Genomic DNA, 27,028 nt, shown 5'->3' on the forward strand with positions numbered 1-27,028 from the left:
AGGCTGGATGGGGGCCCAGCGGCAGGCCGCTCGGGACAGCCAGAGTTCTGAGTATTTGTAAATAAATGCAGTTCCTCAACTTTCTCATGGTGTTTCCAAGCTGCCTCGCAGCCCCTCCCACCTCCGCCTCCCCAGCCCCCGCCTGCCATCCACCCGGATGGATCAAGCAGCCGATGCGTTTTTGTGAAGCAGCGCCGGCTGCCAGGCCTGTTTTTCTATTTGGATAGCTGAACAAGGGCCAGCCCGCCATCTGTTGAACACGTTAGGAGCATGAGCTGGGAAAGGAGGTCCCGGGAGATCGGAAGACGCCAAACATCCTCCCTCCCCCTCCTCTCCCGGCACAGCAGGGCGGGGACAGCATGGCTGGCCGCTGTCCGTCCACCACCCATGGAAACATCTGGATTCCTGGCCAGCTGGGGCCAGCTGGGAGCGGGGGCCCTGGGCAGAGGGCCGGCCGGGTGGGTGGCATCTCCCGGCTCCTGGAAAGCCCACCACACAGCCACGCACAGTGTTGGGCTCAGGAGAGGATGCAGGGCTGTTGGGGCCCTGGGCTGGGGGAATGGGGACCCCAGGCTGGAAGAAATGGGTAGAGACTGCGGGGGCCTCATGTCCCTCCAAGACAGCAGCCTGAGTGCTGTCTCCAGGACTCAGGGCACCCGGGATGCCTCACCACTGAGATGTGAACCCTCTTCTGCTGCTTGATCAAAGGCTCCACCCTGCCCTCTTCCCAGAGGGAACTGAGGCCGGTGGGTGACGGTGTCAGTGGAGCAGGTGTCTCTCATGTAGTGAGGGTTTATGATGTTTCTATTGTCTCCACTGCACACACAGCCTGCATGACTGGGTGCCCTGTGTCAGCCCACCCTGACTATGCTGTGTGACTGTGGGCAGGTCACTTAACTTCTCTGACTCCTGCCTCACCTGCAGCTGGAGCTTCGAGAAGCTGTGGCTCCTCCCATTCCTCCTGTAAATTTACTGGTCCAGTCCCACCTGGGGAGGTGGGTGGTCACACCCCAGGGACCCGAGAGGGGACTGGGAAATGGGGGTTTCAATTACCCGAGGGCAGAGCTGGGTGTGAGCCTGGTGGACCGGAAGCAGCTCCTGCCTCTTTCATAGGAGATGGCCTGGGGGGCCACCACGCAGGTGCACCATGGTGGGCCTGGGGGGGCCATCAGTTCACTGGAAGGCACTGTCTTTGTGGCTCCCAGGTCCCAGGTGGGAAAACCGAGCCCACCCCACCCCTCCAGCAGGCCGGCACACCCTGCAGGCTCCCCGCAGCGCTCTGCACTCTGAAGAGGCCAGGGTCCTACAGTGAATGGGGGGCAGGGGAGGGGCACTCCCCGGGCAGGGCTCTGGCCGGTGCCTTGTCCACAAGACCGGGGAACAGGCCTGACCTGCCCAGAAGCCCCATGTCAGGCAGGCGAATGGACTCTGTCCCTGACAGCACCTTGGTCTAGGGCCCTGGGCAGGGCCATGGGCATTCAGTGTGGCCAGCTCGTCCCTCACCCCAGCTGCCTGTTCCCGGGAGGGCAGTCAGGGCACCAGAGTCCTGACAGCCCCATGGCCGTGCTGAGGGCAGAGGGGACACTGAGGCAGGCGGTGCCAGGTTGGGTGTGCCCCTGAGAGGAGGTAGAGGGTACCGAGCTCAAGGGGCAGGGGGCTGCAGGCCTGGTTGGGTGAGAGCAGGGATGTGTCGTGTTTTCCCTGCTCCTGGTAAACATGGGCAGCTGACACGGGGGGCGGCGTCTGCTGTAAATATCTGATCTGACAGAAGAAGCAGGCGCGCGGTGTCCCCAAAGATGGGGAGCGAGGAGTCAGCAGTAAGTTGAAAGGAGGAGCGGGAAGGGCTCCTGATGAATGCAAATGACTGCCAGATGGGGAAGCCTGGGCCCAGCTCAGCGTGAGCTCAGCAGGGTGTGGGCGGAGGGCAGGAAGGAGAGAGGAGGCAGCGGATGTGGGGGCGTGACGTGGGGTCCCCTCGGAGGAAGGTGCGGGCCTGGGGCACACCCTGTGCGGGCCGGGGGGCTTGGAGTCAATGGATTCTGGTACCCCTCCACGGGCGGGGGCCTCAGTTTCCCTGCCTGTTAACTGGACACAGTGGCAGTGTCTGTGCCGCCCCCTGAGGGCTGCTGGGTGCTCGGCGGGGGCAGCTGCAGAAGAGCTTTTCAGGGGATACCTGTCTGTGGAACCCCTGAAATCCCCAGATGAATGGAGCACATGCCAAATTCTTTGCCTGATCACTCCCTGCAACCTTTCCAACAGCCCAGGAATAGCTCCCAAGTTACAGCCGCAGACATGGAGGCACTCCGTAAGTGGGACTCGCCCGGCCCAGGACCACAGGGGCTAAGTGGCAAAGTTAGGGCTTGAACCTGAGCACATCTGCTCTGGCCTGTCCCCTGGAAGGCAGGCCCCACCGGCGCACAGCATACATGGAGGGATGAACCCACAGCTGTGAGCATCACTGTGGCCCAGAAAACAAGAGCCCGAGTGGGGGATGTCAGCCACATTCAGCGCTTCCCAAGTGCACTGTGGAACCTGACCTGGGGAGGTGAGAGAGCAGAGGTGCCTGTGGTCAAATACGTTTGGGGAGCACCTTGTCTCCACCTGCTCTGGGAGATGTGCGGTGCTCATAGGGGAGCGAAGGCCCTGAGAAGTCCTGCAGGGCAGACTCGGGTCTGAGGCTGTCTGCACCTACACTCCTCCCGGTTTTGTGCCGAAGCTTTGCTCAGTGCTTTGTTCAATGCAGATTCTGACTCCAGGGGTCTGGGTGGGGGCCCGGAAGCCTGCATTGCTCACACGCCCTGGTGTAGCTGCCACCAACCCAACATCAACTGCTCCTGCCGAGAGGCCCTGGTCCACTGTTCATCTTCCATGATGACCGTATCAGGTGGCTTCCCAACTGACATCCACCCATCTGTCTGCTCACTTACGAGTCGGTAGTCTGTCCACTGTCCCAATCCCCTCACTCCGTGTTCCAGGCACAGGGCCGCAACACAGCAGGCACACACACACCCCACACCCCCCACCTCAGCGCCTCTGCAGGCCCACCCCTGCCTCAGGGCCTTTGCAGGCATGCTCCCTGCTGCCTGGAAGGTTCTGCTCCTCGCTCTCCTTTTTCATTGAAATGCCCCCTGCCCGCAGCTCCACAAAATCTATGACAGGTCGGCTGGCACATAGCGGGTGCTCAGAACATAGCTGTTAAAGGGCTGAGTGTCCTGGCCACTAACCACAGGACTGGTTCTGGGAGCTGCATGTCAGAGCCTGGGGTCAGGAGAGGACGGCTCCGGCCCAGCAGCGGGTTTGTAGCAATCAGCCGAGGGGTCAGCACTGTTCTCCCAGGGGGTGGGAGATTAGAGTTTTGAGGGTGGGGCTGATCTAAGCAGGCAGAGGATAGACTCAGGCCTCCTGGGGCCTCAGGGTAGGGAAGGGGGTTGGTCCGTACCTTCAGGAAAGGGATGACAAATGGCCGCAGTGGGAAGTTGGTGGCCTCCTGGAGCTTGGAGTGAAACTCCTCGATGGTCAGCGTGGAGTTCTGGGGAAGAAGACACTTGGCTTCAGCCTGGAGAGGGGAGGGCAGAGGCCGAGGCTGGCCCAGCCTGGGGTCACCCACCGGGTCCCCACCCGACTCACCACGAGCCCCAGCACCAGCGTGCGCACACGCTCCCCGATCTCTGGGGAGATATCGCTGCCGAACTGCTGCAGGGTGGCCAGAAAGCGCTTGAGCTTGCTGAGCTGCCGGGCCCCACAGGCTGGGGGCAGCTGCTGTGTGGATAGTGCGGCCGTGCACGAGGTGGCCGGGCCATTGCTGAAGCCGTTGGGCGTGGACGGGGCGCCGCCGATGGCCGTGGGCGAGTGGCTGCTGCCGTTCATCACTGCGGGGGGAGGGGGTGAGGATGCAGCAGAGCACCATGGGCCCCACAGACACCCTTTACATACATGCAGACTGAGGCCCCGGTGCAGGGAGGAGCTGAGCGTGGCCACCCTCCAGATGTGCCCCCGCTCAGCTGTCCTTCGGCCTTGCTCTGGGTTGTGCAGTCAGGCCCTCCACACCCAGAGACACCTGGGCCCTCCAGCTGCCTGGCACCCATGCATCTCCTGTGAACAGGTGGAGGGGCTTCCCTTCCATCGGGATCTGCTGGCCCATCTTCTCATTCCGCTGAAGGTCAGTGACCCTCACACCCGTCATGATGGCCACAGGCTGTGTCCCAATGCCTACACAGGCCCCACTGCCTGCATGAGGGCCCCAGTGCCAGGCTGACGGGGCTCAGGGTGAGCCAAGGGAGCCCGGACCCCAGGACAAGCTGGGCTGGATGCTGGCAGGGTCTGCTGCACGGCGGACATGTGTGCCCATGGGGCCTGCTGTGTGTAGAGGACAGGCTGGTGACCCAAGGGGTCTTAGATGAGCTTGTGCAGGGCCTCAGGAGCAGCACAGTGGGTCCCAGGGTGACAGACACTGGGGTGCTGTGAAGTGGTCCTGGGGCAGGACCATAACCTCAGGGGAGCCCATCCCCAGAGGCAGGGAGTCCTCCCATGCCTGGCCGCCTGCAACCTGCCTCCTGGCCTCAGAGCCTGCACAGAGGTCAGGGGTAGAGGGCTTCCAGGGTCCTTGATGACAGGGGAGGGGGCTCTGGACATGGACACCTCTGGGAGTCCCGCAGCGCAGCCCAAAAACTCAGCAGTCATTCACACCTCCGTAACCTGCTCCTTCAAGTTCGCATACTCGGCCTGTGTGTGCTTGCCTGCCAGCTCCTCCCTACATGACCCTCCCCCTTACACATGCCCTTCATTCCCCACGCCTTCCCTCCCTTAGCATCTTTGTATACACACTCATACAACATACCAAGTACATGTGCACTTATTCTCATATACATATGAATACATGTACACACACAACACACACACATGCTTGCACACAGGCCCATATGCACCACACACATGCACACATGTAAGTGCATGTGGACATAGTGCACACCCCACGTGCACAAAGATGTATGTATGTCCCCACACATGCACACAGACACCACAAGCATACTCCCCCATACACACTTGCACATGTGTACACCTGTGTGTGCACATAGGCACGATGCAGTGCAGCCCCACAGCACACATGCGTGTTCGCCCACCCATAGCACCTACCTGGGCACACCCGCACAGTGAACATGTGCAGGTCAGCATGGTGCACATATACACGCACCAACATGGTGCACACGCACCCACATGGTGCACACACAGGCACTAACACCGTATATACACACCCGCAAGGTGCACACACACATACATGCCCACAGAGCGCACATGTGTGCGTGCCTACACAGCACACATGTATGTGCACACGCATACCTCTCACTCACTCTGCTGTGGTTCCCAGGCCTGGCCCTGCCCCCATTCCCCTCCACCCCGCCAGGCTTTGTCTGGCTGGGTCTGTGCAGAGGCTGTGAGCTCACATCTCGTGGTGGGGATTCTGAGGGTGCTCAGAGCCGCTGCTCCCTCAGGGCTGCATTTCTCTGAGGCTCCAGCATCCCCTGGTGATGAGGGAGCAGGGACCCTTTTCTCCATGATTGGGACGTTGCCGGGCTGGGCTCTGGGAAGTGGCCCCTCCAGAATAATCACCTATAATTGCTGTTTACTTGGCCACCTTGGACAGTGGGCGTGTCGGTTTGCCCCTCCAGACCACGCAGACCTGCCATCCTGCCCTGGCTCTGGGGGTGACCTCTGCGGACTGTCTTGGCCTTGCCAGCCTGGAAGGGCAGGAGCACGTGAGGTGGGACCACACGCCTGCCCCTCTGCCCTAGGCCTCGGCTCTCCCAGGGCTTGGCTCTCCAGGTCCCGGTTACCGGCTCTGTCCGCCCCTGCAGGCCCAGGGGACACAGCTCCCGCTGTCTCTAGCCCCATTCCCTGGCCTCTGGAACTGGCCCACCCTGTTAACCCCGAGTCTGCTGTCTGGTTGGCTCTGCCCACATCTCCAGCTTCCATGACCCCTCGCCTGCAGCAACACCTGCAAACACTCTCCTCCCCTCACTGAGCAGCAGGTCAGGGACCACCCCCCTAATCCACGGACGGTGGGCCTCATAGTCCCTGCGCCCTGCATGCGGTGTTCAAGGTTGCCTTCTGCCCCCAGGTGCCCCGGCACCATGCCGCTCCTCAGTGGCAGGCTGACACAGCCCTGCCCCCCAAGTGCCCTGGTCAGAAGTGGACGTCCCAAACCAGCCCAGACATGCTGTGGGGGTGAGACTTGGTCCTGGCCTCAGTTTCTTCATCTGCAAATGGCCCTTGGCCCAAGCCAGAGGAGGGGTCTCAGGGCCGGGAGGACAGTTCCTGGCTCCCTCCGTCTCATGCCCCTGCTTGTAGAACACAGGTCATGCCTCTCCTACCAGAAGGGGCTGGAAATGCTTGACCTGACTGCTTTCACGTGCTGGGTGATCGCTCGTCCAGAACTGGCCCCCACTTGACAGACGTCTGGGAACCACTGATTGAAGGCCAGGGTCAGCACCAAAGCAGACGTGCCCCCTGCGTGTCCTGAGGAGGGCCGGCTGCAGGCGGGGGGCCTACTGGGCCCCTCGGCCCCATCCTCCACTGGGCCCTTGGCGCTGCCACTCCCTCCCCTGGAGACGCAGTGCAGGTTGAACTCTGTTTGCCCCCTCTGGGCTGGGGGACCCTAGGAGCTCTTTCTAGAACCCACAGGTGACACTCTGGCTCAGGGACAACCCTGAGGACAATGTGCCTCATTCCGGGGACTCCCTCTTGCCCGGGGAGGGGTAAGCTCCAGACACAGACAAGAAGGGCCCTGTCCCTCCGAGCCGTGTCCCAGGATTTGGGGACCAGAAGACCCCAAAGTTGTGCTACTTTTCTCTGTCACCGCAGAGCTCCACTGATCCCTCGGTGGACACCAACACACACACACACACACCCCGATTGGGGCTGATGACAGCCACTGGCGGTCACCCAGACAGGCTGGAGGTGGCCTGCTGCATGGGGACCTCACCACAGCAGGGCCTCCTGGCCAGTTGCAGCAGAGCTGGGCCATCACTTGGGGTCTGGCCTTCCAGGGGCTTCAAAGACCTGTGGCTGTTCCTGCTGCTTGGGCCCCCGCCCGGCGGCCCCTGGCCCGGCCTCCCTGTGGCGCCCTTACCCGCTGGCCCTCGGTGCCTGGTCCTCCCGCGGCTGGCCTGCCCTCTCTCGCCGAGTTCCCTCCCGGGCTGCCGGGCAGTCTCAGCAGCTTGCTAAAGTGACGCCGAAAATAACCCCCGGCCACAAGTGCTTTCATTCCCACAACAGGTGTGTTACTAAGATAGACCACACGTGTCCCGGCCGAGGTTTTTGGGGGCACGGAGCAGCACCCCCACGGCTCCCCCAGGCCCGGAGCCTGGGCGGGGTGGGGGGAGCTTAGGATGAGGCATCAAAAACAGCCCCTCCTGCCAGCCCCCAGCCTGCCCTCGGGCACCATCCTCCTGGCCACACAAAGCACCCAGGCCTGGGAGTACCGCAGCTCCATGGACGCACAGGGCCCCGGATGAGGCCACACACCTGGGCTTACATCGCTGCGCGTGCAGGCTGACACACTCCCAGCATCGCCCTGCAAGAGCCTCCCCTATGGCACCAGCTGCAGCCCGAGCACTGTGATGGGAATGTCCACTGGTGACCAATACCTGTGGAGCACCCTGCGTGTGCCGGGGACTCCCATGATGTGACCAGCAGCACCCTGGGGCTCCGTGTCGTTGCCCTCAGCGCTGGGCCCATGACTGCTTTTCTACAGGTGGGGTTCCCTGCCTGAGACACAGTGCCTGCAAGGCTAAGAGCAGGGTCTGCCCTGGGAGAGGCTGCGGACTTGCTACTGGCATTCTACCATCCTGCAACTCTGGGACCTGCCTGCTTTGCCCAGTTCTGAGGTGGGGAGACGGAGGCTCAGAGAGGCCATCCACCTGCCCAAGGTCACAGTGTGTGGGCGGCAGGGCCGGTGTGAACCCGGTCTGTGGGCTGGGGACCCCACCGCTCAGTCCTCCTGGTCGGCCCCTGGGCCCTTGTTCCCTAAGGGAGGCTGGCCTAGCATGGCAGATGCAGGGGGCGCAGACAGGGCGGTAGGCCCTGGGCCAGGACTTCTGGGAGAACAGTGGTTTTTGTTATTTTACTTACAGAGACAGACCATAGACCATTTTAAGCAGCCATGAAAACGGCCATGGGGCAGAGACATCGCAGGCCCGTCCTCTCGATCTGTAAGCAAAATAAGAAAAACACGCTGTGAGGAAGGAGGCTGGGCTCCGGACCCCGCCCGGGGGGGTGTCTTCAGCCGGCCCCTCCCCTGCCTCTCGACAGCGTTTTGGGGGTTGGGCCTCTGTCATCACCTAGGCCCAGTCCACTCCCTTCTCTGGGCCTCGGCTTCCTCGTCTGTGAAATGGGCGGGTCTGGGATCTCTTGGGGCCACTTCTGGTGGGAACTTCTGGGGCTCGACCGGAATTCTGGCTCCTCGTGGGCATGAGTGGGACACCCTGGCTCTTAAACAGCTGTTTCTGGAAGGTGCCTGGTGATCCCACTTGGCACCATCCTCAGGGCCCAGGCTGAGGGGCTGAGGGTTTCCATCGACAGATAAGCCAACAATGGTTCCAAAACAAAGGCCAGGTCTGAGCTGCCGTGATGGGGGGAAGCACCAAACAGGAAGAGAGATTTGATTCGTCTGAGCTGAGGTCAGTGGACAAAAGCCACAAGGAGAAAAGCCGTACCACCGAAAACAGAGAGTGTGCCCCCTGTCGCAGGGGGTAAGAGCAAGATGGAGTGTTTGCCCCTTAAGGGTCCTCCCAGCTGCAGAATAGCTCCTCACATCCCTCCCCAGAGTTCTCTTGGCACTCCTGCCACCTTCCTGTGGCCATGCCACAGCTTCAACTCCAAAATAAACTTTGTGCCCAGGGCAGTCACCGGGCAAGAAAAAAAACACAGCCCTCAAGCCGTGGCTCCCAGTCAGTCCCTGGTCAGCTTGGCTTGCAGGTCGGCCCTGGGGCAGCGGGGGAGGTTCTTGGCAGGAATCCATGGGGAGTGCAGAGGATCCGTCTACTCTGGGCACCATCAGCCAGGTGCACAGATGAGATGAGATGTTAACCTCATGTTAACACCCTGCTTTCAGGGAATTCCGAGGGTTAGGGAACAAACATGAGGCCACCCCAGAGGCAGCCTGACACTCAGACAAAAGCTCCCAGCGGACAGAGGGAACTAGGTGTCGGCTTAGAGAAGAAAGACCCGTTCTCTCATAATCTCCATGCTTTGAATAGAGCTGGGACCCTGGCCAGAGGGAATGGACCCCACACCACACATGGCCCTGCCACCACACATCTGTTCACCAGGCCCCGTGGCATCTGACCCCAGCCTCATCCGCAACCTGGAACATCTGTTTCCCAGACCAGTGCCTTCCGGAACACAGGCTCCTGGACTGAGAAGAAAGGCAGGCCACGGAGCCACGCCCACGAGGATCGGAGACCCTGGCTCGGAGCCCTTGGCCAGGCCCTCCGAGGGTCCACTGGTCTCTCCTGCTTGGAACTGCTTGGACAACAGAGTGGGGGTGTCATCATCCCAGGGGGACCTGCTGCTGCCCCATCAGGAAAATTCCTTTTCCTGCCTGGGCTGCATGGACACCCTGGGCTGCGTGGACACCCTGGGCTGCACGGATGTGGGTGAAACTCAGCCAGGCCGGAGCCTTCCCTCTCTACCAGTGAGGCTGGATGGGGCAGCTGCAGTCAGTGGACAGAGATCGGCCTGCAGTTCAGCCCGAGGTGAGGACTGACTCTTCCGGAGAAGAAGGAGGGGTAACCGGCTGGCCAGAGTCCCCAGGAGAACAGTGAGTGAGCAAAGTCCGGCCACCTCTGGCCCCTCCTGTGTGGCCAGTGCAGGCCGGGCACTCAGGAGTGGACGGCAGGGCCCCGTCTTGAGACAGGAGGCAAGTGTGGGGACATGGGCTCATCCATCATGTGTGGGGACCCTGACTCAGACTGACCCCGCTGGGGAGAGGTGCTGGAACTGTTTGTGCCAGACAGTCCTGTGTTCAGGTGGCCGCACCTGGGAGCAGGTGGCATTTCCCTGTTTACCAGCAGAGACCAGCATCCTGCAGCAAGGGACCTAGCCGGACCCCTCCTCTAGATGGGGGCCACTGCCCAGCCTCTGATGGCAGCACCAGCACCATTCACAACCAGTAACAGACAGAGCCAGGCTGGGGCCCGGGCTCTGGGAAGAGACATGGACCCTGGTGAGCAGGGTGGGGCCTGAGGAACTTGGGGGCGGCCAGGGGCCGCCAGGTTGAGGAACTGAGGTTCCTGCTCCACAGAGGGCCTTCATTTGGGTCCAAAGCCTGGGGAAGGGAGCCCTAGTGTGGGGCTTTCTGACCTCTGAATGTGTGGGTGGTGAGGCACGTGGATCGCCCAGAAACACTTAGGACACATTGCTGAGCCCCTGGTCTTAGGGACAGGGAACACTGTCTCCCACACAAGCACAAGCCAGGGGTCTCCTTCCCAACTGCTCCGACTCAAAGGCCCAGGGCTCCAGGGGTGGCTGTGGACTCCGCAAGCCCACCTACACCCACTGTGTGTACCAAGATGCTCAACTATGGCCCAGTGCCCGTGAGGCACCACCCTGGGGTCTGGTCTGCCTACCTTGCTGCTGGCAGCTATGGGCCTGTGGGCCCAGCTCCTGGCCCACCCACACACCTGGATCAGGACTGGCCGCAGGGCTCTTCCAAGGCCAGAAATGCTTCCAACTGCCCCTTCACCCTTTGGGGTCCAGGCCAAACAGGATTCACCCACATGCAAGTAGTCTGCTGTGTGACCACAGAGAACTCCTCGTCCCTCTCTGAGCTCCAGTATAGCACCTGACCTTGATGGGGGGCTCACCGTGTGCCCGCCCCGCTGAGAATTATTAACTCATTCGTCCTCACAGCAGCTCTGTGAGGCAGGGCCATGGCCAGCCCCGCTTTCCCAGTGAGAAACGCCAGGCCCAGAGAGGTTAAGAACTTTCCCCAAAGTCACACAGCTACCAAGTAGAAGAGCTGGGGTCTGAACCATAATGAGATCCTCCCTCTCAAAGGCCCAATGAGGGGTCGTTTACAGGTCCAGGTGAAAGTTCGGACCTCAAATGGCTCGAGGGACACCCCCACCCAGAGGTGACTCTTCCCACCGCCCCCTTGAGACCCAGTCCTGGGGTTACTCACTTGTGTGGGGTGTGAAGGAGGGGTGTCGTGTGGCCCCCTGGGATGCGACAGGCGGTGGGGGTGGCATGCTGGGGGGCGTGGCCCGGGGCTGCGTCTTCACCTCAGCTGGGGAGTCGGGCATCGCGGTGGCCTTCTCCTTTCTGTCTGCTGTGGACGCCACCGGGGTGGAGGGCCAGGAGAAAGAGACAGAGAGCAGGTGAGTCAGGCCAAGGGGTGGAGGGATTGGCACTGTCCAGGCCCACCTGCTTCCTGGGCGAGGCCCCAAGCAGCTGGAGCCCAGGTGGGGGACACTCTGCCCACAGCCCGCCACAGAGAAGCCCCAGGTGTGCTCACAGGTGGCTGGCATCCCACCCACCTGGGATCAGACAGCAGGATGGGTCAGCCCACTTCAGGTATGCTGGAGGGCATAGCTTCAAGAACCTGGGCCACCAGAACAGGCCTGGGGTTCTCATTGTGGGGGTGACCCTGGGGAGCTTGGGTTTTCTCAACTGCAGACCAGGGAGTCGGGGAGCACCCCCTGAGGCTGTGGTGCCCCCACTTCCTTAATCAGCAGCTTCTGGAGGGCCTGTGTGGATGACCTCCCCACCCCCATTTCTGATTCTGCAGGTGCGGGGCTGGCCTGAGACTTTGCATTCCTAATAGGATCCCAGGGGGAGCTCTCGCTCAGGGACACCCTAGCATTATCCATCCTAGAGCAGATGCTAAAAGGCAGGTCTGGGGGTCTTCCCCGGGGAGACTGGGAGGCAGGAACCTGTATTTTCACCGTTTCCTGGCCCAGGCGACACCTGGGACCAGCCAGGCCAAGGACACATTCGATTTCAGGCCATTTTAGGCCTGGCCATTCAAGTGTGGTCCACAGAGCAGCAGGTCCTGCCCCGGATTCTGTGTCAAAGATTCCACAGAATCCCACTGTGTCAAGGATTCTGATGCTCTGCTAGGAGCCAGGGTGTGGAGACAGGGTGGAGATGGGAAGGAGAGACCCCAGCCTGATATGCCCCCGAGCCCCTGGGCCCACAGAGCAGGCCCTGGGAAAAGGCCTCTGGGTGACTGATCGTCCATGCGAACCCAAGGCAGCAGCTGCCCAGGTATTCTCAACTGCGGGAGGGAGCGAGCCTCTGGGCCACCCCCCACCCCTACCGGCCCCGGCCCCAGCTCAGCATCAGCCAGCATCCGGCGACCATAGAGATCTGGGAGGGCAGCTGCGATTACAGGTGGGCGTCCCCGCCTGTTACAAACTGGCCCAGCCTGTGCTGCCTGCCCGCCCCCCACCCCCGCCACTGCCCATCCTGTTAACCCTGATGGGGTCTCACTGGGGGCCAGGGGGTGACGGGGCTGGGCTGGACACCTGTCAACCCATTCACTTCTTCTCCTCCTCCTCCCAGGGGCCCCACGTGATCTGGGCCGCCCGCCTCCATGGACAGTGACAGCGACAATAGCGTTTGTGTCCCAGACTGAGCAGACCTCCTTCCTTGGCCCCACGTCCTCCATACTGCGAGGAGACGCCTGCAGCACCCCAGGGCCCCTGAGGTGGGAGCAGAAAGCCCCCTCCTCACTGTCCCCGCGGAGGGGGAAGCAGCCAGTCGCCGGCAGCCACCGGGCCACACAGCACCTGCTGTGCCCTCAGCTGTGGCCGCCCCCCCCGCCCCCCGCCGGGCGCCCTGCCCCCTGCCGCCGCCTGTCAGGAGCTGACGGCCGGGCACACGTGCACTGCAGCTGTGGGGGCCTGTCAACACCATGCCTGGCTGCAGGGCCGGCGGCCAGTCCCCACTGACAACCAAAGAAGGCAAACGTGGCCAGCGCCGCGGGCCCTGGGCCACCCCTGCGGGGTGCAGTCCTGCCTGTCCTGGCCAGCCCTTCATCTGACCAGGCCACCCTGGGGCAGGCAGTCCCGCCAGCAGGCTGTCCAGGGAGGGTACTCAGGACGCCAGGCTGGGACGCTGGGGACATGGCCTGTTTCGACCTTTCCAAGTCCTTCCATGCAGGGGCTTTGCTGGAGTGTCACAAGTGGAGCAGACCAGAAACCCCGGCTCAGGGGGCATAGGGGAGGGGTGGACCGAGTGTGCCTGCGTCACATGTAGCCTCTCACCCATCCCTCGGGTGTCTACAGGCCCTGAAGGCAGAGCTCCAGGCTGCCCACCTATGGAGGAGACATGCATGCACTTGGTAGATGAGTCATGGCTCCTGTTATCGTCAGGAAACCCAGCACAGGGAATGCTGCTTCCAGCCCCGTTTTACAGGCACAGAGAGGTGCAGCCATCTGCCAAGGGCACACAGCACGTATGGGTGCGTCCCCACAGGGCACACAAGTCCACAGGATTTCAAGGACTGGTTTGCATCAATGAGAACTCTCCTTGCAGGAGAGGAATCAGACCCAGGTGGATGGAGGCTGCGGGTTAGTGGGGGTGCATCCCCACCTCCTACGCTGGGTCTTAGGTCCCTGGGCTGCACACGGTGGGGCCACGGGTGCAGGAAGCCTCACATATGTTGAATCTTGTTTGAGTCTGGCTCTATTGCCTGATGGCTGTGTGACGTAGGGCAAGTCACTTCACCTCTCTGAGCCTTTCTACTCCTCTGTAATGGGTGATGGTGAGCTCTCAATGCAATCAGGAACGGTTTATGAAGCAATGCGAGGGCTGGGACCCTGCTCTTGAGGTTGCCCTCGGCCCAGATCCAAAGCAGAGCATGACGGAGGCCCTCAGGAAAGAGCAAGGGTGGTGTGAAGATGGCAAGGAACAGCACAAATGCCGGCGGGAGCGCACGGGCCTCTCTCTAGTCGTGCAAAGAATCCGGACGAAGCTGGCGGGCAGTGGGGAGCCCATCAGGGTGTGCACAGGTGTCACCTCTGCCGCCTGAAACCCTCAGCAGTTTCCACTGCACATGGGGTTCCCCGGGGCCTCCCCCCAACTCCCCTTCCCTCCTGGGGCTTCAGCTCTGACCTCACGTCCTCAGGAGAGGTGCCCCATGTGAGGGTCTTTGGCTCCCCTGGAATGTGATACCCTCTGAGACGACCCTGCTTCCTGACCGCCACCGCCTCCCCCACCTCAGGGTCTCTGGCTGGGCTGGCACTTCCAGAAGGCCACCTGTGCACATGCCGGAGGCCAGGGCAGGACCCAAGAGTGAGATTACTGCTGGGCAGCCCTCTGAGAGGAGGGGGCTCCCTGCTCAGTGCCTGGAGGGAGCAGGTCAAGGGTCCTGGCTGCTCCAGCCCCAAGGTGGGCCGACCCGGGGGTCTGTGGATGCAACCACAGCTCACCCTGGACACTTGCCCTCCCTGGGGCTGGCCAAGCAAGGACAGTAGGGTGTGAGGGGGCTAGAGGCCCACCCTCCGGATGAGTGGCCGCCTCTAAGTTGGGCTCCTCGTGTCTACATGGGCACACTTGTCACCCACCTCCCGGGGTGCAGCATGGGTCAAAGGAGACGGAGAAGAGTGCTTAGCGGAGGGCAGGGCACCCACCATGGTTGGACCATCATTGCTGTTATTAATTACTGCTCTCTCTCTCCACCTCTGCAGCCCCGAGCTGTGTGTGGAGGAGACAAGCCTGCCCGTCTGCCGGCCTGCACCGTCTGAGGGCACATGGCTAACAAGCTGCCAGATGGGCAGCCTCAGTCTCTTGAGTGCTGGCCTCCTGACCAGCCCCTAGCCCCTTCCAAGGCCCAAGACCCCCAAGGGCTCTAGCACAACCTGACTGCCTGTCTGGCCGCCCCATAGGGTCACCTAGGGGGGGACTCTGAGCCCACAAACCAGCATGAACAGGAGCTGGCCAGGTCGTAGGGGCAGGGTAGGGGCCCACTGCGGGGTGCTGAGGGCCAGGAGGGGGGCAGCTCCCGCCGCCGTGAAGACTCCTGAGGGTGCCAGCGTGGTCGGCAGGGCACAGCTCCCGGTGAGGTCCAGACTCCACCCAGAAGCCTGAGCCGGCCACGTGAGGCCGCTCTTTCCCCTCCCCCACTCTCAGGTCCTCCACCCTCCGGGGCCCACTCCCAAGAGTCCCAGCCCCGGGGGAGCCGGGTTCTGTGCCCTGCATGTCCACGCAGCCTCTCGTTGCACCCTCATACCCTCCCCAGAAAGCACCATTGGCCCCTGTGCCTGCCTGTGAGAGACAGGTCCGTGGGACACCCTCCTGGCTCAAACGGCCCCCCCATACCCACTCTGGGTCTGTTTCCCCACTCCTGACTCTGAAGTCGTTGGGGACCCTCAGCCCCACAGACGCCCCCACCCAAAATCAGGATATCCCCTGCACAAGCCCCTTTCAGGGAGCTCTGATGTAGCAGGTCAGGGAGGGGGCCCTGGCAGCTGGACATATGTCTAGCTTTAAGTTCCTTCACCTTTATAAGATTAACATATAAATAACAGCTCCCCAGGCGAGGGCTTGGCACGTGTCCCATGCACATCAGCGTGCCCACTGAGGGTCCCAGGGACGACTGTGACCAGGAATGCCACACCCTGCAGAAGGACTCAATGCGTCTCCACAGGGGCCCCCATCAGGCCCATTTGTGGAAGGGGAAACTGAGGCTCGGGGAGGGCAAGTGTCTTGTTCAGGGTCTCAGAGCCTGACAGACAGCAGGGCCCGAGCCTGGGGCTCTCCAGGGGTGCCTCAAGCCCCAGGCTCCGCCACCGCCTGGGAGATCAGAAAGTTCTGCAGCCACCTCATGCTCCCTGGGGAACATCATGTGGGCCGACCAGACACGGAAAGGCTGGCTGCCTGGGGTTTGAGGCTGGGGTGGGTTTGCTGCTCTGAGTCAGTGGGTGACGCCCCGGGTGCCCCAGCTTTGCGGCAGGTTAAGTGCAAGGACCATCTTCCCAACTCCCTTAGGCTCTCCCTAGGTGTCAGAGCTCCAGGAAGGAAGAATCGGGGTGGCCTCAGCATCCCTGGGCCTCCGCTGGCCCCATCACCAGTCCGGGGCCATGGCAGCCACAGGACCCCATAGAGAAAAAAGTGGGAGATGGGGTGGAATTGGAGAAGACACGTCTGGGCTTCTCCCTGACCAGGGTCCCTGTCAGCTCCCCAGGAGCCCGCACAGTATCTTGGCCAGAACAACGGCCCTTATGCTGGTGTGTGTTGGGGGGAACTCTCGGGGTGCTGGCCCCTCCCCCGGGGTCCCCTCCCCGTGTGCTCAGGGGGCAGGGATGCGCTGAGGGCCCAGCCAGGAGTCTGACCCTCGCACAACGTGGGAGGCAGCCTAGTTCTGCTCCATCTGACAGACAGGAAACTGAGTCACAGAGAGGGTGGGTGACCTGTCGAGCTCACACAGCCGACAGGGCGCTGGAGGTGGCCCCAGAGTCCTACCCACCCGAGACCTGCTGCTCCCTCTTTCGCTCCTCTTTGAACTGCCCGTCCCTCAATCCCAGAGGGTGGGGGCCCCCCTGGTGTCCTGATGTCCGGCTGCGGTGCAGGAGCCAGAGGGTGAGAGGGGACGGCCTACTCGGTTGCAGCCCCACCCACGGCCCCGGCTCCGAGCCCTCGAGAACATTCCCAGACCCGGGCGGTGCTCCCCAGGCCCCTGGGGACCCTGCGTGTTTCCCAGACAGTGGCTCCAGTTCCCACTAAATGTCACTAACTCGTTGACAGAGGAAGCCGCTCTCCGGGGCCGAGCAGAGCTGGTGGGAAAGAATACAGAATGTGCCGGAACAAGCCACCCCATCCATCATTTTCCCTGTCCGCCTGTGTTCCCAGCCCGCCCTGCCCAGCTGAGAACTGGCCACAGCCCCGCGCTCCCAGCCCTGGGGTTCTAGAACCCTCCACGGGAGGGGGCCCTTAGCATCAGCACAGCCCATCCCCCACAGGTGCTGTTGCAGAAGCAGGGCTTGCTTTGGCCTCTTGTGGTCTGACTCTGCCGTCACCTCGTCTGACCCTCACAGAAGCGGCAGGAAGTGGGCAGGTGGGCCCGGTACCGACAGGTAACCCTGCTCCGGGGGCAGGGCCCTGACTGTGAGCCTGGCCTCAACCTGAGCACTCCACGCAGCCCCCAGCCTGCGAGGCGGCCGATGAGGAAGCCCAGGGCCCAGAGGCCACTCTCTGCGGAGTCTTGGGCTATGACCTGTGACGTGCCCAGACTCCGTTCCTGGCACCAACCCACAGGCAGGCAGGGTTCCCCAGGCCCATGGAGGCTTGGTGGGGAGCCCTGTACCCTGAGGAGGGGCACTGCTCCCCGGCCCCAGTGTGCCCCTTGGCACATTGCCCGGCCGCAGCCTCTGCCGCTGCAGGTGGGGGCGGGGACAGAGCACTAGAGGTCCAAGCCCTGATATCCTGGCCTCCGCCCTGCGCTGGGGAGCAGGCCAAGGTCCGGAAGCTCCTGCCAAGGTGAGCTGAACACTGGACCTTCCTGGAGGCAGAGGGGCGAGTTGACCCCTAAGACACATCATCTGAGACCATTACCGGGTAGCCCCTGCCTCTTGGCGGGCATCCTGAGTGCCCTCATGGACCTTTGTGACTGGCCGTTCCCTCTCTGCCCTCACCTCCCACGTCTTTGCCTGAATGTGACTGTCTTCCTCAGTGAAACAGTGTGCAGGGCAGGGCCAGGCACATAGCAGGTGCTGCATAAATGCTGTGGAATCAGGACCAAGAAGGGAGATGGCCCATGGACGGCAGGACGGTCCCACCTCCCAGCCCCACAGGCGCTGTTTCACTGAGGACAGTCCCGATTCCTCTGCCCAGAGCATCAGCCAGGGACTGGAGGGAACCTCCCCGATCAGGTCAGGTGTCCCCTGGAGCCCCGTCCCTGTCCTCCAAAGGTCCGGGGGCAGGACAGCAGCGGGCTGGTGTCAGGTGTCCCGAGCAAGGGCAGGCGGCCACCTGTCCCCAGCGCCTCCGGGCACACTCTGTCCTGCTCAGGCCAGACTCCTGGGAGGATCGTGGCGTCCCAGCCTGCAGACACTCTGCCCGGGGCAGGGTACAGCTGCCCGTGGGAGGTGCCCCTCCGTGAAGGCGGCTCCTGGGCTTCCGGGATCCTGACCATGATTGGGGACTCCGCTGGCAGCCCTCGCCAGTCCTGGAGGAAGACGCCGCTACCACTGGGCTTACAGACAGGGACCCCAACACCCAGAGTTGCAGAGAGCAAGGGGCCTCCAGGGTCCGGAGACCACCGTGGCTTCCACAGTGTCCCAGCTCCCTGTATGGCACTCGGGGCCTCACACAGCCCCACCTCGTGTCCTCCACGATGGCCTCCAGTGCCAGCACCTTCCCAGGCTCCTCTGTGGGCCCAAGCCCCAGGCCAGGTGGGCATCACCACCTGCTGAAGCAGTGAGGAGATCGAGGGGACAGGGGACAGAGGTCAGGCTTCCTCCAAGACCACAGCTCGGCGAGGCTGCAGAGCCCTGACTACAGATTTCCTCCTTTCTCCCTCTCTTTCTTCCTAGACCTTCTATTATAGCACCACCATGAGCCCCAGAGCCCCCTCCTAACTATGACAGCCCCCGAACCTCCAGAAGCCCGATGCCACACTCGTGGAAGAGGCAGAAGGTGGGTGTGTCTGAGGGGACGCAAGCCTCACAGCACTCGGGGAGGGTGTAGCTTCAGGGCATCCCTGCTGGGCAGGACCCACTGGGAGACACCCCCACGCGTCAGGGGTGGACCCCGTGAGGCCCTCGGACCCCAGAGCAGTGCGCTCCAGCACGGGCGTAGTCCCCCGGCAGTGACGGCGCGTGGAGGCAGGAGCCGGCTCCCCAGGCTCGCGGGTGGCCCTCCTGAGCTCTGAGCGTCAATGGGATCCTCCTGCATCCACATGAGGGGTGGACACGGTTCTTCGCACGTGGATCCAGGCAGGTTTCTGGCCGTGTAACTGTCGGGCCAACCTCGGAAGTCATGAGCGACACGGCGGATGTGGGTGGTGCAGCAAGTCTTTCCTGAAGGCCAGCCCAGCCCGAGTACCTCCCTACACTGCCTCCACCCCTACCCCCGGTGACAGATTCACCTCCTCTGAGCCACTGACCACTGCACATCAGCCACTGAGGGGCCTGGGCAAGGTGGGACAGGTCCACTGCCAGCACATACAGGAGCTAGCAGGAGGGTGAGCGCAGATATTTCTGGGGGGTACCTGAGCCTCCATACCGCTGCTTGGGGAGGACCTGCCTCCAGAACACCCTCTGTCACCCTCAAGGCTTCCTGGAGGGTGGATGGGGGCATGTACTCCTGGACCTTGGGGGTTCTGGAGCAAGGCAGGCAATCTCCCAACTGAGGGCCAACTTCCTGGGGCAAGGAGGGGCATGGACTCTCCTGGAGCCTCCCAGTGGGTGTGTTGGGGATGGAGGGAAAAGCCAGGCATGCACCCCAGGAAGCAGCCATTTCTCAGAAGGGACGGACAGGGCTCCCAGGCTGAAGCAGAGGACATGGGGTTGACCCCCACATCGAGATGGGTGGGTCTGACCAGGAGGCTGACCCCTCCCTCTCCCTCCAAGGCCAAGGTCAGGGACGGCTTGTCTTTGATCCCCAATGCTCTGCAAAGCAATGAGAATTTTCAGGGGGGCCGCAGCCCTAACGAGTTCCAGGCGCTGGAACTTGGGCCGCTGCCCACATCTGGTTTCAATCACAGCCTCCACCGCCTGATGAATCAGTGATAATACACACAAGGATTAGTGTTTCCCTCCCTTGGTCCGGGCGGCTCTCCCACCCCCACGAGTGCTCCAGCCACGTCCACTGGATCCTCTGCCCAGCCCTTTCCAGTCCTGGGGTCTGACTGGGCTTCTGTCCCTCTGCCCATTAACGCTGTGACCCTTCCTGCTACACAGTGCTAGGCCACCCTGGCCCTCCTGCCCCCAGGGACCCCGTGATCCCCTGGGCCTGTGGGTGACAACACCAAGGATGCCCATCGCCGTGGTAACAGCACTGGACCAAAAGCCAGGAAACCTGCTCTGTGACAGATTGTGAACTGGGGAAATCACCCCAGCATGGCCCCAGGCCTCAGTTTACCCACTGATAAAATGGGCCCGTAACTCCTGCATCTCAAGGTCAGGGGGAGGTGACAGGGGTAGTCTTAGACAATGGACCAGAAGGGGAAAGGCCACCATGGTGCCTACAAGAGAGAGGTTATGACTGGCCTCCCTCCACCCTGTCTCAGCCTCTTGGCCTGAATGTCACTGACTTTTCTACCCAGGACTCAGTTTTCTCATCTGTGAGATGGGGACAAGAGCAGAGCCCCTGCAGAGGCACAGAGGGATGGGACAAGCCAGCAAGAGGCTCCTCTGAAAGACCTGGGTGCTGAGCAGGGCTCAGCTCTGATTGAGGTGGGCTGCCTTCTGCTGGGAGCGGTGTATATGCCTGGGTCCTAAGACCCCTCATCCTGACAAAGCCCAGATGTGTCCAGTGCTCCACCTGACGACGCTGCTGGGCTCAGGCATGGTCATCACTGTGGACCCTCAGAGCCTCCCCAGAGGGGTGGCCAGGAAGTTCCACAAGAGGATGTCCCACTTCACAGGGAAGACCCTCGCAGCCCCAGAGGGGACACCGTGGTGGCTAGGCTGCCCCCTGCACCAGCAGGGGATCGTGAATCCCGCCAGTGATGGGAGGGAGCCACCCCCCTGGACAGGAAGGTCCCTTCTGCCACCGAGATGCCACTGAGGTGCAGTGGAAGCGAGCCAGACCCAGTCTCACCACCGTCCTCCAGTCCAGGGTTCCCTCAGGAGGTGCCCATCCTCTCCTGACCTGACTGTGCCTCCAGGCTGGGAGACCCAACTAGATTCTCCCGGGCGGCCGCGGGGCGTTTCCACCTGCTGGGATGCTCCCCTGCGCTCCACAAGGCTGTTCCCTCCTCACACAGGATCGAGCTCAAATGTCCCCCCTCAGAGGACCCCTGCCCTTCCCACTGCATCACCCACTTAATTTCTTGGGGAGCACTTGTCAGCACCCGCGATCATGGTCTGTGCGGTCCTGTCTCCACGAGGACACGGGCCTTGTCTTTCTGTGCATTGCGAACCCCAGACCAGCGCCAACATCTGGTGGTCAGCGAGATGCTGCACACAGGTGTGCTGACCAGCCTGTGAGAAACCCAGAGAGGCCCTGCCTGCCCTTGTGCCATCTGGGACCCTGGCCTGTTGGCTTGGAGGCTGTGGCGGGAGCCTGGGCGGAGCTTGGGTCAGGACCTGCTCCCTGACTGGTGGCCTTGGTGGGCAGCTCCCCCATGTGTAGGGGGTGGGGACCAAGGAGCTACTCTGAGCCTACCCATCAGCAGTAAAGTTCAGTTATGGCGACTTAAGATACCCTCCACCTGGGGGTGGACGCATCAGAAAATGTCCTCACTTCTCCCCCCTAGGAGTTCTTCATACCCATTCCAATGTGACTGCAGCTCCTCCCACCCAGAGATGGGCTCAATTCCCTGCCCTTGGATCTGAGCTGGCCAGGGACTTGCTCTGGCCATTAGGATGAGGCAGGAGTGATGGCTGTCAGCTCTGAGCTGGACATGAGGCAGTCAGTACCTCTGGTTGTCCTGCTGAACCTGCTGGATGGGAAGGCTCACTTGGGCGAGTTGGACCAGCTGCCTCAGCTGGGGATCCAGGCATGTGAGGGCCTGGCCACGCTCAGCAGAACTGCCAACCTCAACTCAAGAGAAAGCCCTGCCGGCCCAGATGAGCCACCCAGTGGGACCCTATGGAGCCTGAAATCACATGGTGGGTACCTTCACTTTGGAAACCATTTTTCAGCACCCACCAGCCTGAAATATCACACACCCATGGCTCAGTGGTTTGCTGTCAGGCAGGGAATCAACAGAAGAGCAAAGAGCCAAGCATCGGCAGCAAAGGATAAGAATACTCACTGGTCACTGTCACAGAGGCCCACTGGGAGGTCATGGGGCAGATCCACACAGCAGAATACTACACAGTAAGGAAAAAGCACACACACAACCCCATGCACCAGTTTGTCAAATGTCACCAACACGTGGCTGAGTGAATGACACCAGACCCCAAAAAGGATGGGCCAAGTGTCTCCACTTACAGGAAGTTCAGAACCTGGCATTACAGTCAGGGTGGTGGGCCCGCGACAGGCAGTGACCGGGGAGGGGGGCTCAGGGCCTGGGGCAGGTCAGGGAACGTTGTCTGTTACCTGCACACTCTGAGCCTTCATGCACACAGCACTTTTCTGTGTGTGTGTTGTACTTCAAATAAAAACCAAAAGAAGTAGAAACACATGTAACTCCATCTTGCAAACAAACATACATGCAGAAAAATGACAAGAAACAAAAGGTGACCACAGCTCCTGGTAGAAGGCCCGTCAGAGCCATTATGTCTGTGTCTGTGTTTGCAGAAGGGGTCTGAGGGTTTGGTTAGGCCAAGAAGCCCAGAGCTGCAGCCACGTACAGACCCTCCAAACAAGTGAGGCAGGGGTGGGACTTCCTTCTTAGACAACCTGGGATGGTCGTGGAGCTGGGTCCAGGATGCCCTGGCGCTGAGCAGAGTTCTGAGGTGGGGAGGGTGGAGTGTGCTTAGCGACTGGAATGGAAACCCTCCCTGCTCTCCGCCGGCCGCAAACGTGATCCAGATGTCCCCTGCTTGCCCCGCGGCTGGCGCACGGAGGGAGCACATTCCTCACCCAGCTGCTGGGGCTGTGCTGCCAAGAGCGGCTCCTGAGAGCTGGGGGGGCATGCACCATCTGGGCCGCCTGCCATGTGTGTGTGTGGGGGGGGATGCCAGTGGAGGGGAGGGCCCCCCTCTGCCAGCACCTGGGCCCAGCACTCCGGGGTCCTCTCCTGCCCACCATGCACACCTGCCACCAAGGGGGTGTGGCTCAGCTGCAGGCTGGCACACCCAGCGAGTGTGAATGGGCTGTGACGAGAAACACAGTGAATCCTGGGTGGGCTTGAGGGGTGTGGGCATGTGAACAGAGAGTGTCACGGGTGGCTGAGTGGGCGGAGGGTAGACGGTGGATGGGTAGGTGGATGAGTGGGGGGCGGTGACGTCCTGACCAGAGCTCATGGCAGTGGGGGTGGTGGACACACAGGCCAGCCCATGAGGTCGAGCAGTAGTGGGGAGAGCCCAGCTTTGGGGTCAGGCAGGCCTGAGTCCAGCCGTGGCCTCATCACTGGGGTGGCCTTGGCCAGGCTTCCTCCTCTGAGTCTCCTCAACTGTACACGCGGGCCGACGTCATAGTCAGGATCAGGCCAGAGCCTGTTAAGCCAGCTCTCTGCTTCGCTCACATACACACCTGGCAGGGATGTGATGGGTGGGGGACCCTGAGACCCCAGGAGGCACCCCGGTGCTTTGGGGGAAGTCCTCCTAGAGCCAAGGACCACCTACACTTAGTCTGAACAGAAGACGTGTCCCCCGAGGGGTTGTGACAACACGGGGCAGGATGTGGGCACGTGCATTTCCTAGGGGAGGGGTGTGACCCCAAAAGAGACTGCAGGAGCCCCTGGAATACAAGATGATCCAATATGTACAGAGTGTCTCTAGAAGGAAACAGAAGCTGCCCCTGGGGAGTGGCAGCAGGACCCTCTCCTCTCTGCCTGCCTCTTGTACCAGCGACACTTAAAGTAATTCCTGATTTACTCTTAAACTGCCTGCTGCCCACCAGCACTGTGCCCACCCTAACTCTGACCAAGATAGACAACTACAAAGTTTCACTTAACAGATAACACTCATCCAGATCACTTGTTTTCAAGAAGGAATTGACAAAACTCAAGGAACTGCTCAGCCAGGACACCTCTGAGGCCAATCGGTGCTCAGATTCGCATGAAGCGCAAAGTCCTGCGTCAGCGCTCACACATCTGGATCGGGTGCTTGGGAGTCAGGGAGGCTCCTGAGAGGAGAACCTGCACCTGTGTGCATGCCTGAAGCCAGGAAGGGCGTCTGGCAGAGGCACAGCTCGGGGAAGTCGGGGCAGCGGGAACTCTGTGCACGAAGGCGGGCAGCAGTCAGGGAGGCTGGGGGCTCTGGAGACCCAGGCTGCATGGTTAGGGGTTCCCCTGGTGGCACTGAGGCACCACGGAAGGCTGACCTGAGTCCCAGAGCATTTTCATTGTTGGAAAGCATGTAGACTGGCTGCACATCACCTTGAACTCCCCAGAGGAATGTTGCCAAAATATAAACTCATCGCGCTGCTCCTGCGAACGCTAAGCAGTATTTAGGGTTGGCGGTTTACCCTGCATGCACGCCCCTCCGAGCACATCCCTGAGAGCGAGATGATCCTCCCACCAGCCCCGAGCCACAGAACAGCTGCCCTCAGTACACACGGTCTGTGAAGGCCCCGGTGACCCATGACCGGAGACATCAATGCAGGATCCTCCCCACACGCCAGAGGGACCCCAAGTGGTGACAGGCACCAGCTGGAGCAGGTTTGAAGTGGGAGCTGAGGAGGTGGTCTGGGCAGGCTTTGCTCAGGGGACCAGGGGCGTCTCCAACTCTCACGCCCCGCTTTCATAAGGATGACCTGAGAGCTGGTGCGGCTCAGCTGTGATGAGTGTCAGCCCGACGTGGTGTGTCTCGGTGCCCACTGCGGACCCCCCGTGGATCTGGCGAGATGCCCAGAGACACCCAACCCCTCTTCTGTGCTCTCAGTTCCCGGACATGGAAGGCCCTGCCCAGAGCCCTCCCAACCCGCACACCTAGGGACCAAGACTGGCCCAGGAAAGACTTCATCGCTGCAGGGCCCCAGACCCTCCCATCCTCCTGCGCCTGTCTTCATGGGCGAGACTGGGGCCCCTGAAAAACGTGCGCTTCTTTTGGCAGAGAACTCGGTAAAGGCGGAAGGGGAGGCTACAGGGGTGCTTACATTTATGTCATTGTCTTAACTGTGGTCAAAGCTCACAACACTGGGGAGACCATCACTGCCTCCCTTCCTGGATGCTCAGAGAGGCTGAGGTCTGCACCTGAGGTCACACAGCACTAGCGCAGGCCGGAGCTCCTGAGAATACCACCAGCACCTCTGGCTGCAGCATCTCTGTCTACTGCTCACCTCAGATACCTGCGGTTACTCTTATGACTGAACCACAGCAATGCTGGAGAGGCCTGGCAAAGCGGAAGGAGAATACTGAGCCTCAGCCTCTCTGGCGTCCTGGGTGTGGAGCTCTGGGCGCCAAACTCTGGGCACCGTCTTCCCAGGGCCCTTCTCCTTGAAGGATTCCAAACAATCCATATTCTTGCCCCCAGGAACCGTCAAAATGTTCCAGAAATTCCAATCGTATGTCACCCCAACAGCATGGCCCAGACCCTCCCCTGCAGAGGGGGCCAGGAGCCTCTGGGGCCCCATGCAGCCCGTTTTCACTGCAGAGAGCTTTCTGTACGTTTGTTGAGTTCCACGGGCCACGTGTTTCACCCCATCACTTCACACAGCTCCTGGAACCCCATTATTTCCTACTTTCAGAGTCAGCGACATGCCCTCTGGTGAGTGTGGCAGCTGGCTCAGCTTGGGGTTTTAGTCACGCGGGAAAGGCCTACTCCCACCCTCCCAGCCCCCACCCACGGTAACCACTGTTGATGGGTCTGTGGACCCCTCTAGATATTTCCGTGTGAATATAACCCTCGGTGTGTGTACTCGCAAGGAAGGGGCAGCCACAGCGCCTACATGTCAGCTCCACAAGCTGTGGCTTCTTCCGACAAAACCTGGAGGCTGTGTGCTCAGTCCAGCCTCAGGCTCCTCACCTGTGAAATGGGGAGATGAGCCCCGCCCCCAGAGTTAACAGGAGCTGGACAGTAATAACCAGCATAGACGGCAGTCAGGCATACAGCAAGTGCCAAATTAGTGCCAATCTGTAGACAGGAGTCACCCTGAGCACTCACTTCTTGGAGGTCCTCCTTGGGGCCCTCTATGAGGCTGACTCTGCTCTTCCACCTGGGGACCCCACCTCGCAATGGCCAAAGGGTTGGACTCCAGGAAGACAGGGCCTGCTGGCCGACACCACAGTCCCCAGGCTGGCCACGTGATGGAGGAACACGGAGCTGCCACAAATGCAGGTGGAAAGGAAGCCCCCTTCCGTGCCCAGAGGAGCCCCCAGCTTGGCTGGACAGGGTCCCCTGCTATTTCCCAGCCCTGCCTCCCATCCTGCTGGGTGGTCTCCCCAGCCTTGGCCCACCCACCCAGGAGGTCAGAGCCCCCTTGGGCCCTGGGGATGACACCACAGTGACCCCCTGGAGAGGCATCCCTCTGAGCTGGTGTCCTTACAACCTGGGAACAACCTCCTTCCTCTGGATATAAGGCAAACAGAGTCCTCTGGAAGCAAACCTTTTAAGCAGATGTTTCCTCTTGGCACGCACCTCCCGGGCGGGGCCTACCGCTCTCACACGGAGGCGCAGGGGAGACCGAGTGATTTCAATTCTTCTTTTTAGGAAGGGGGAGGAAAATATTTTAAAAAATGTGTTTTACAAGCCTGCTTTTGCCATTGTTTATGTAAACAGGTAAATTGTTTCCTGCCTCAATTAAAAACATCTGCCACATAAATGAATACCAATTAACTCATCCTGTTTTTAATTACTCTGTTAATTACACGCAGGCAGCAGAAAGGATGGCTGGGAGTAGGCGAAGCCGAGTGCACGCCCTCCCCCCAGTTGGCAAGGATCCGGGCTGTGTCTGGCTCCTGGTGGATGAGGGTGGCAGGGAGGTGGTGGCGCAGTGCCAGCCGGGATTCCCTGATCTGGGGCTGCCGGGTGGGCACCTCCTCCAAGGGCCCTGGATGGGGGCCGGCTGGGGCTCCCAGCTCACTCCAGGGAGTGAGAAGCCCCTTCCTTCAGGCCCTTCTGCCCTCCCCCTTCCCACTCTCACCTCCTCCAGCCACTCCCCCCCCCATCACTGGAGAGGAAGGAGGGACCTTAAGAGGGTCCGTCATGTCTTGGCTGTATCTTGCTAGGGGAGGGGGGCAGGTGGAGGTGAAGGCCTGCACCCCCTCCAGGAAGGCCTGCCTGGAGTTAGGGGAGGGGAATGCTGCTCCGAC

At 61.4% G+C, this 27,028-nt stretch overlaps 1 protein-coding gene across 10 annotated transcripts in view; it reads right to left on the bottom strand.

The window, feature by feature from the left end:
* Positions 1–27,028, bottom strand: part of CBFA2T3 (CBFA2/RUNX1 partner transcriptional co-repressor 3) — an 81,250-nt gene that overhangs the window by 13,001 nt on the left and 41,221 nt on the right. For 6 of the 10 annotated variants that reach the window (XM_043898289.1, XM_043898288.1, XM_043898297.1 and 3 more), the window contains exons 2-5: positions 11,180–11,326; positions 8,128–8,205; positions 3,628–3,869; positions 3,440–3,529 (exon numbers count right to left, since the gene is read on the bottom strand). In XM_043898289.1, the coding sequence (XP_043754224.1) occupies positions 3,440–3,529; positions 3,628–3,869; positions 8,128–8,205; positions 11,180–11,326 (557 nt within the window). Of the gene's footprint in view, positions 1–3,439; positions 3,530–3,627; positions 3,870–8,127; positions 8,206–11,179; positions 11,327–16,163; positions 16,172–18,443; positions 18,449–27,028 lie in introns of those variants that run through there. The other 4 variants (XM_043898291.1, XM_043898290.1, XM_043898295.1 and 1 more) reach the window with 3 other exon arrangements.

This window comes from Cervus elaphus, chromosome 4 (assembly GCF_910594005.1).
Source record: "Cervus elaphus chromosome 4, mCerEla1.1, whole genome shotgun sequence".
Taxonomy (NCBI): Eukaryota; Metazoa; Chordata; class Mammalia; order Artiodactyla; family Cervidae; genus Cervus; species Cervus elaphus.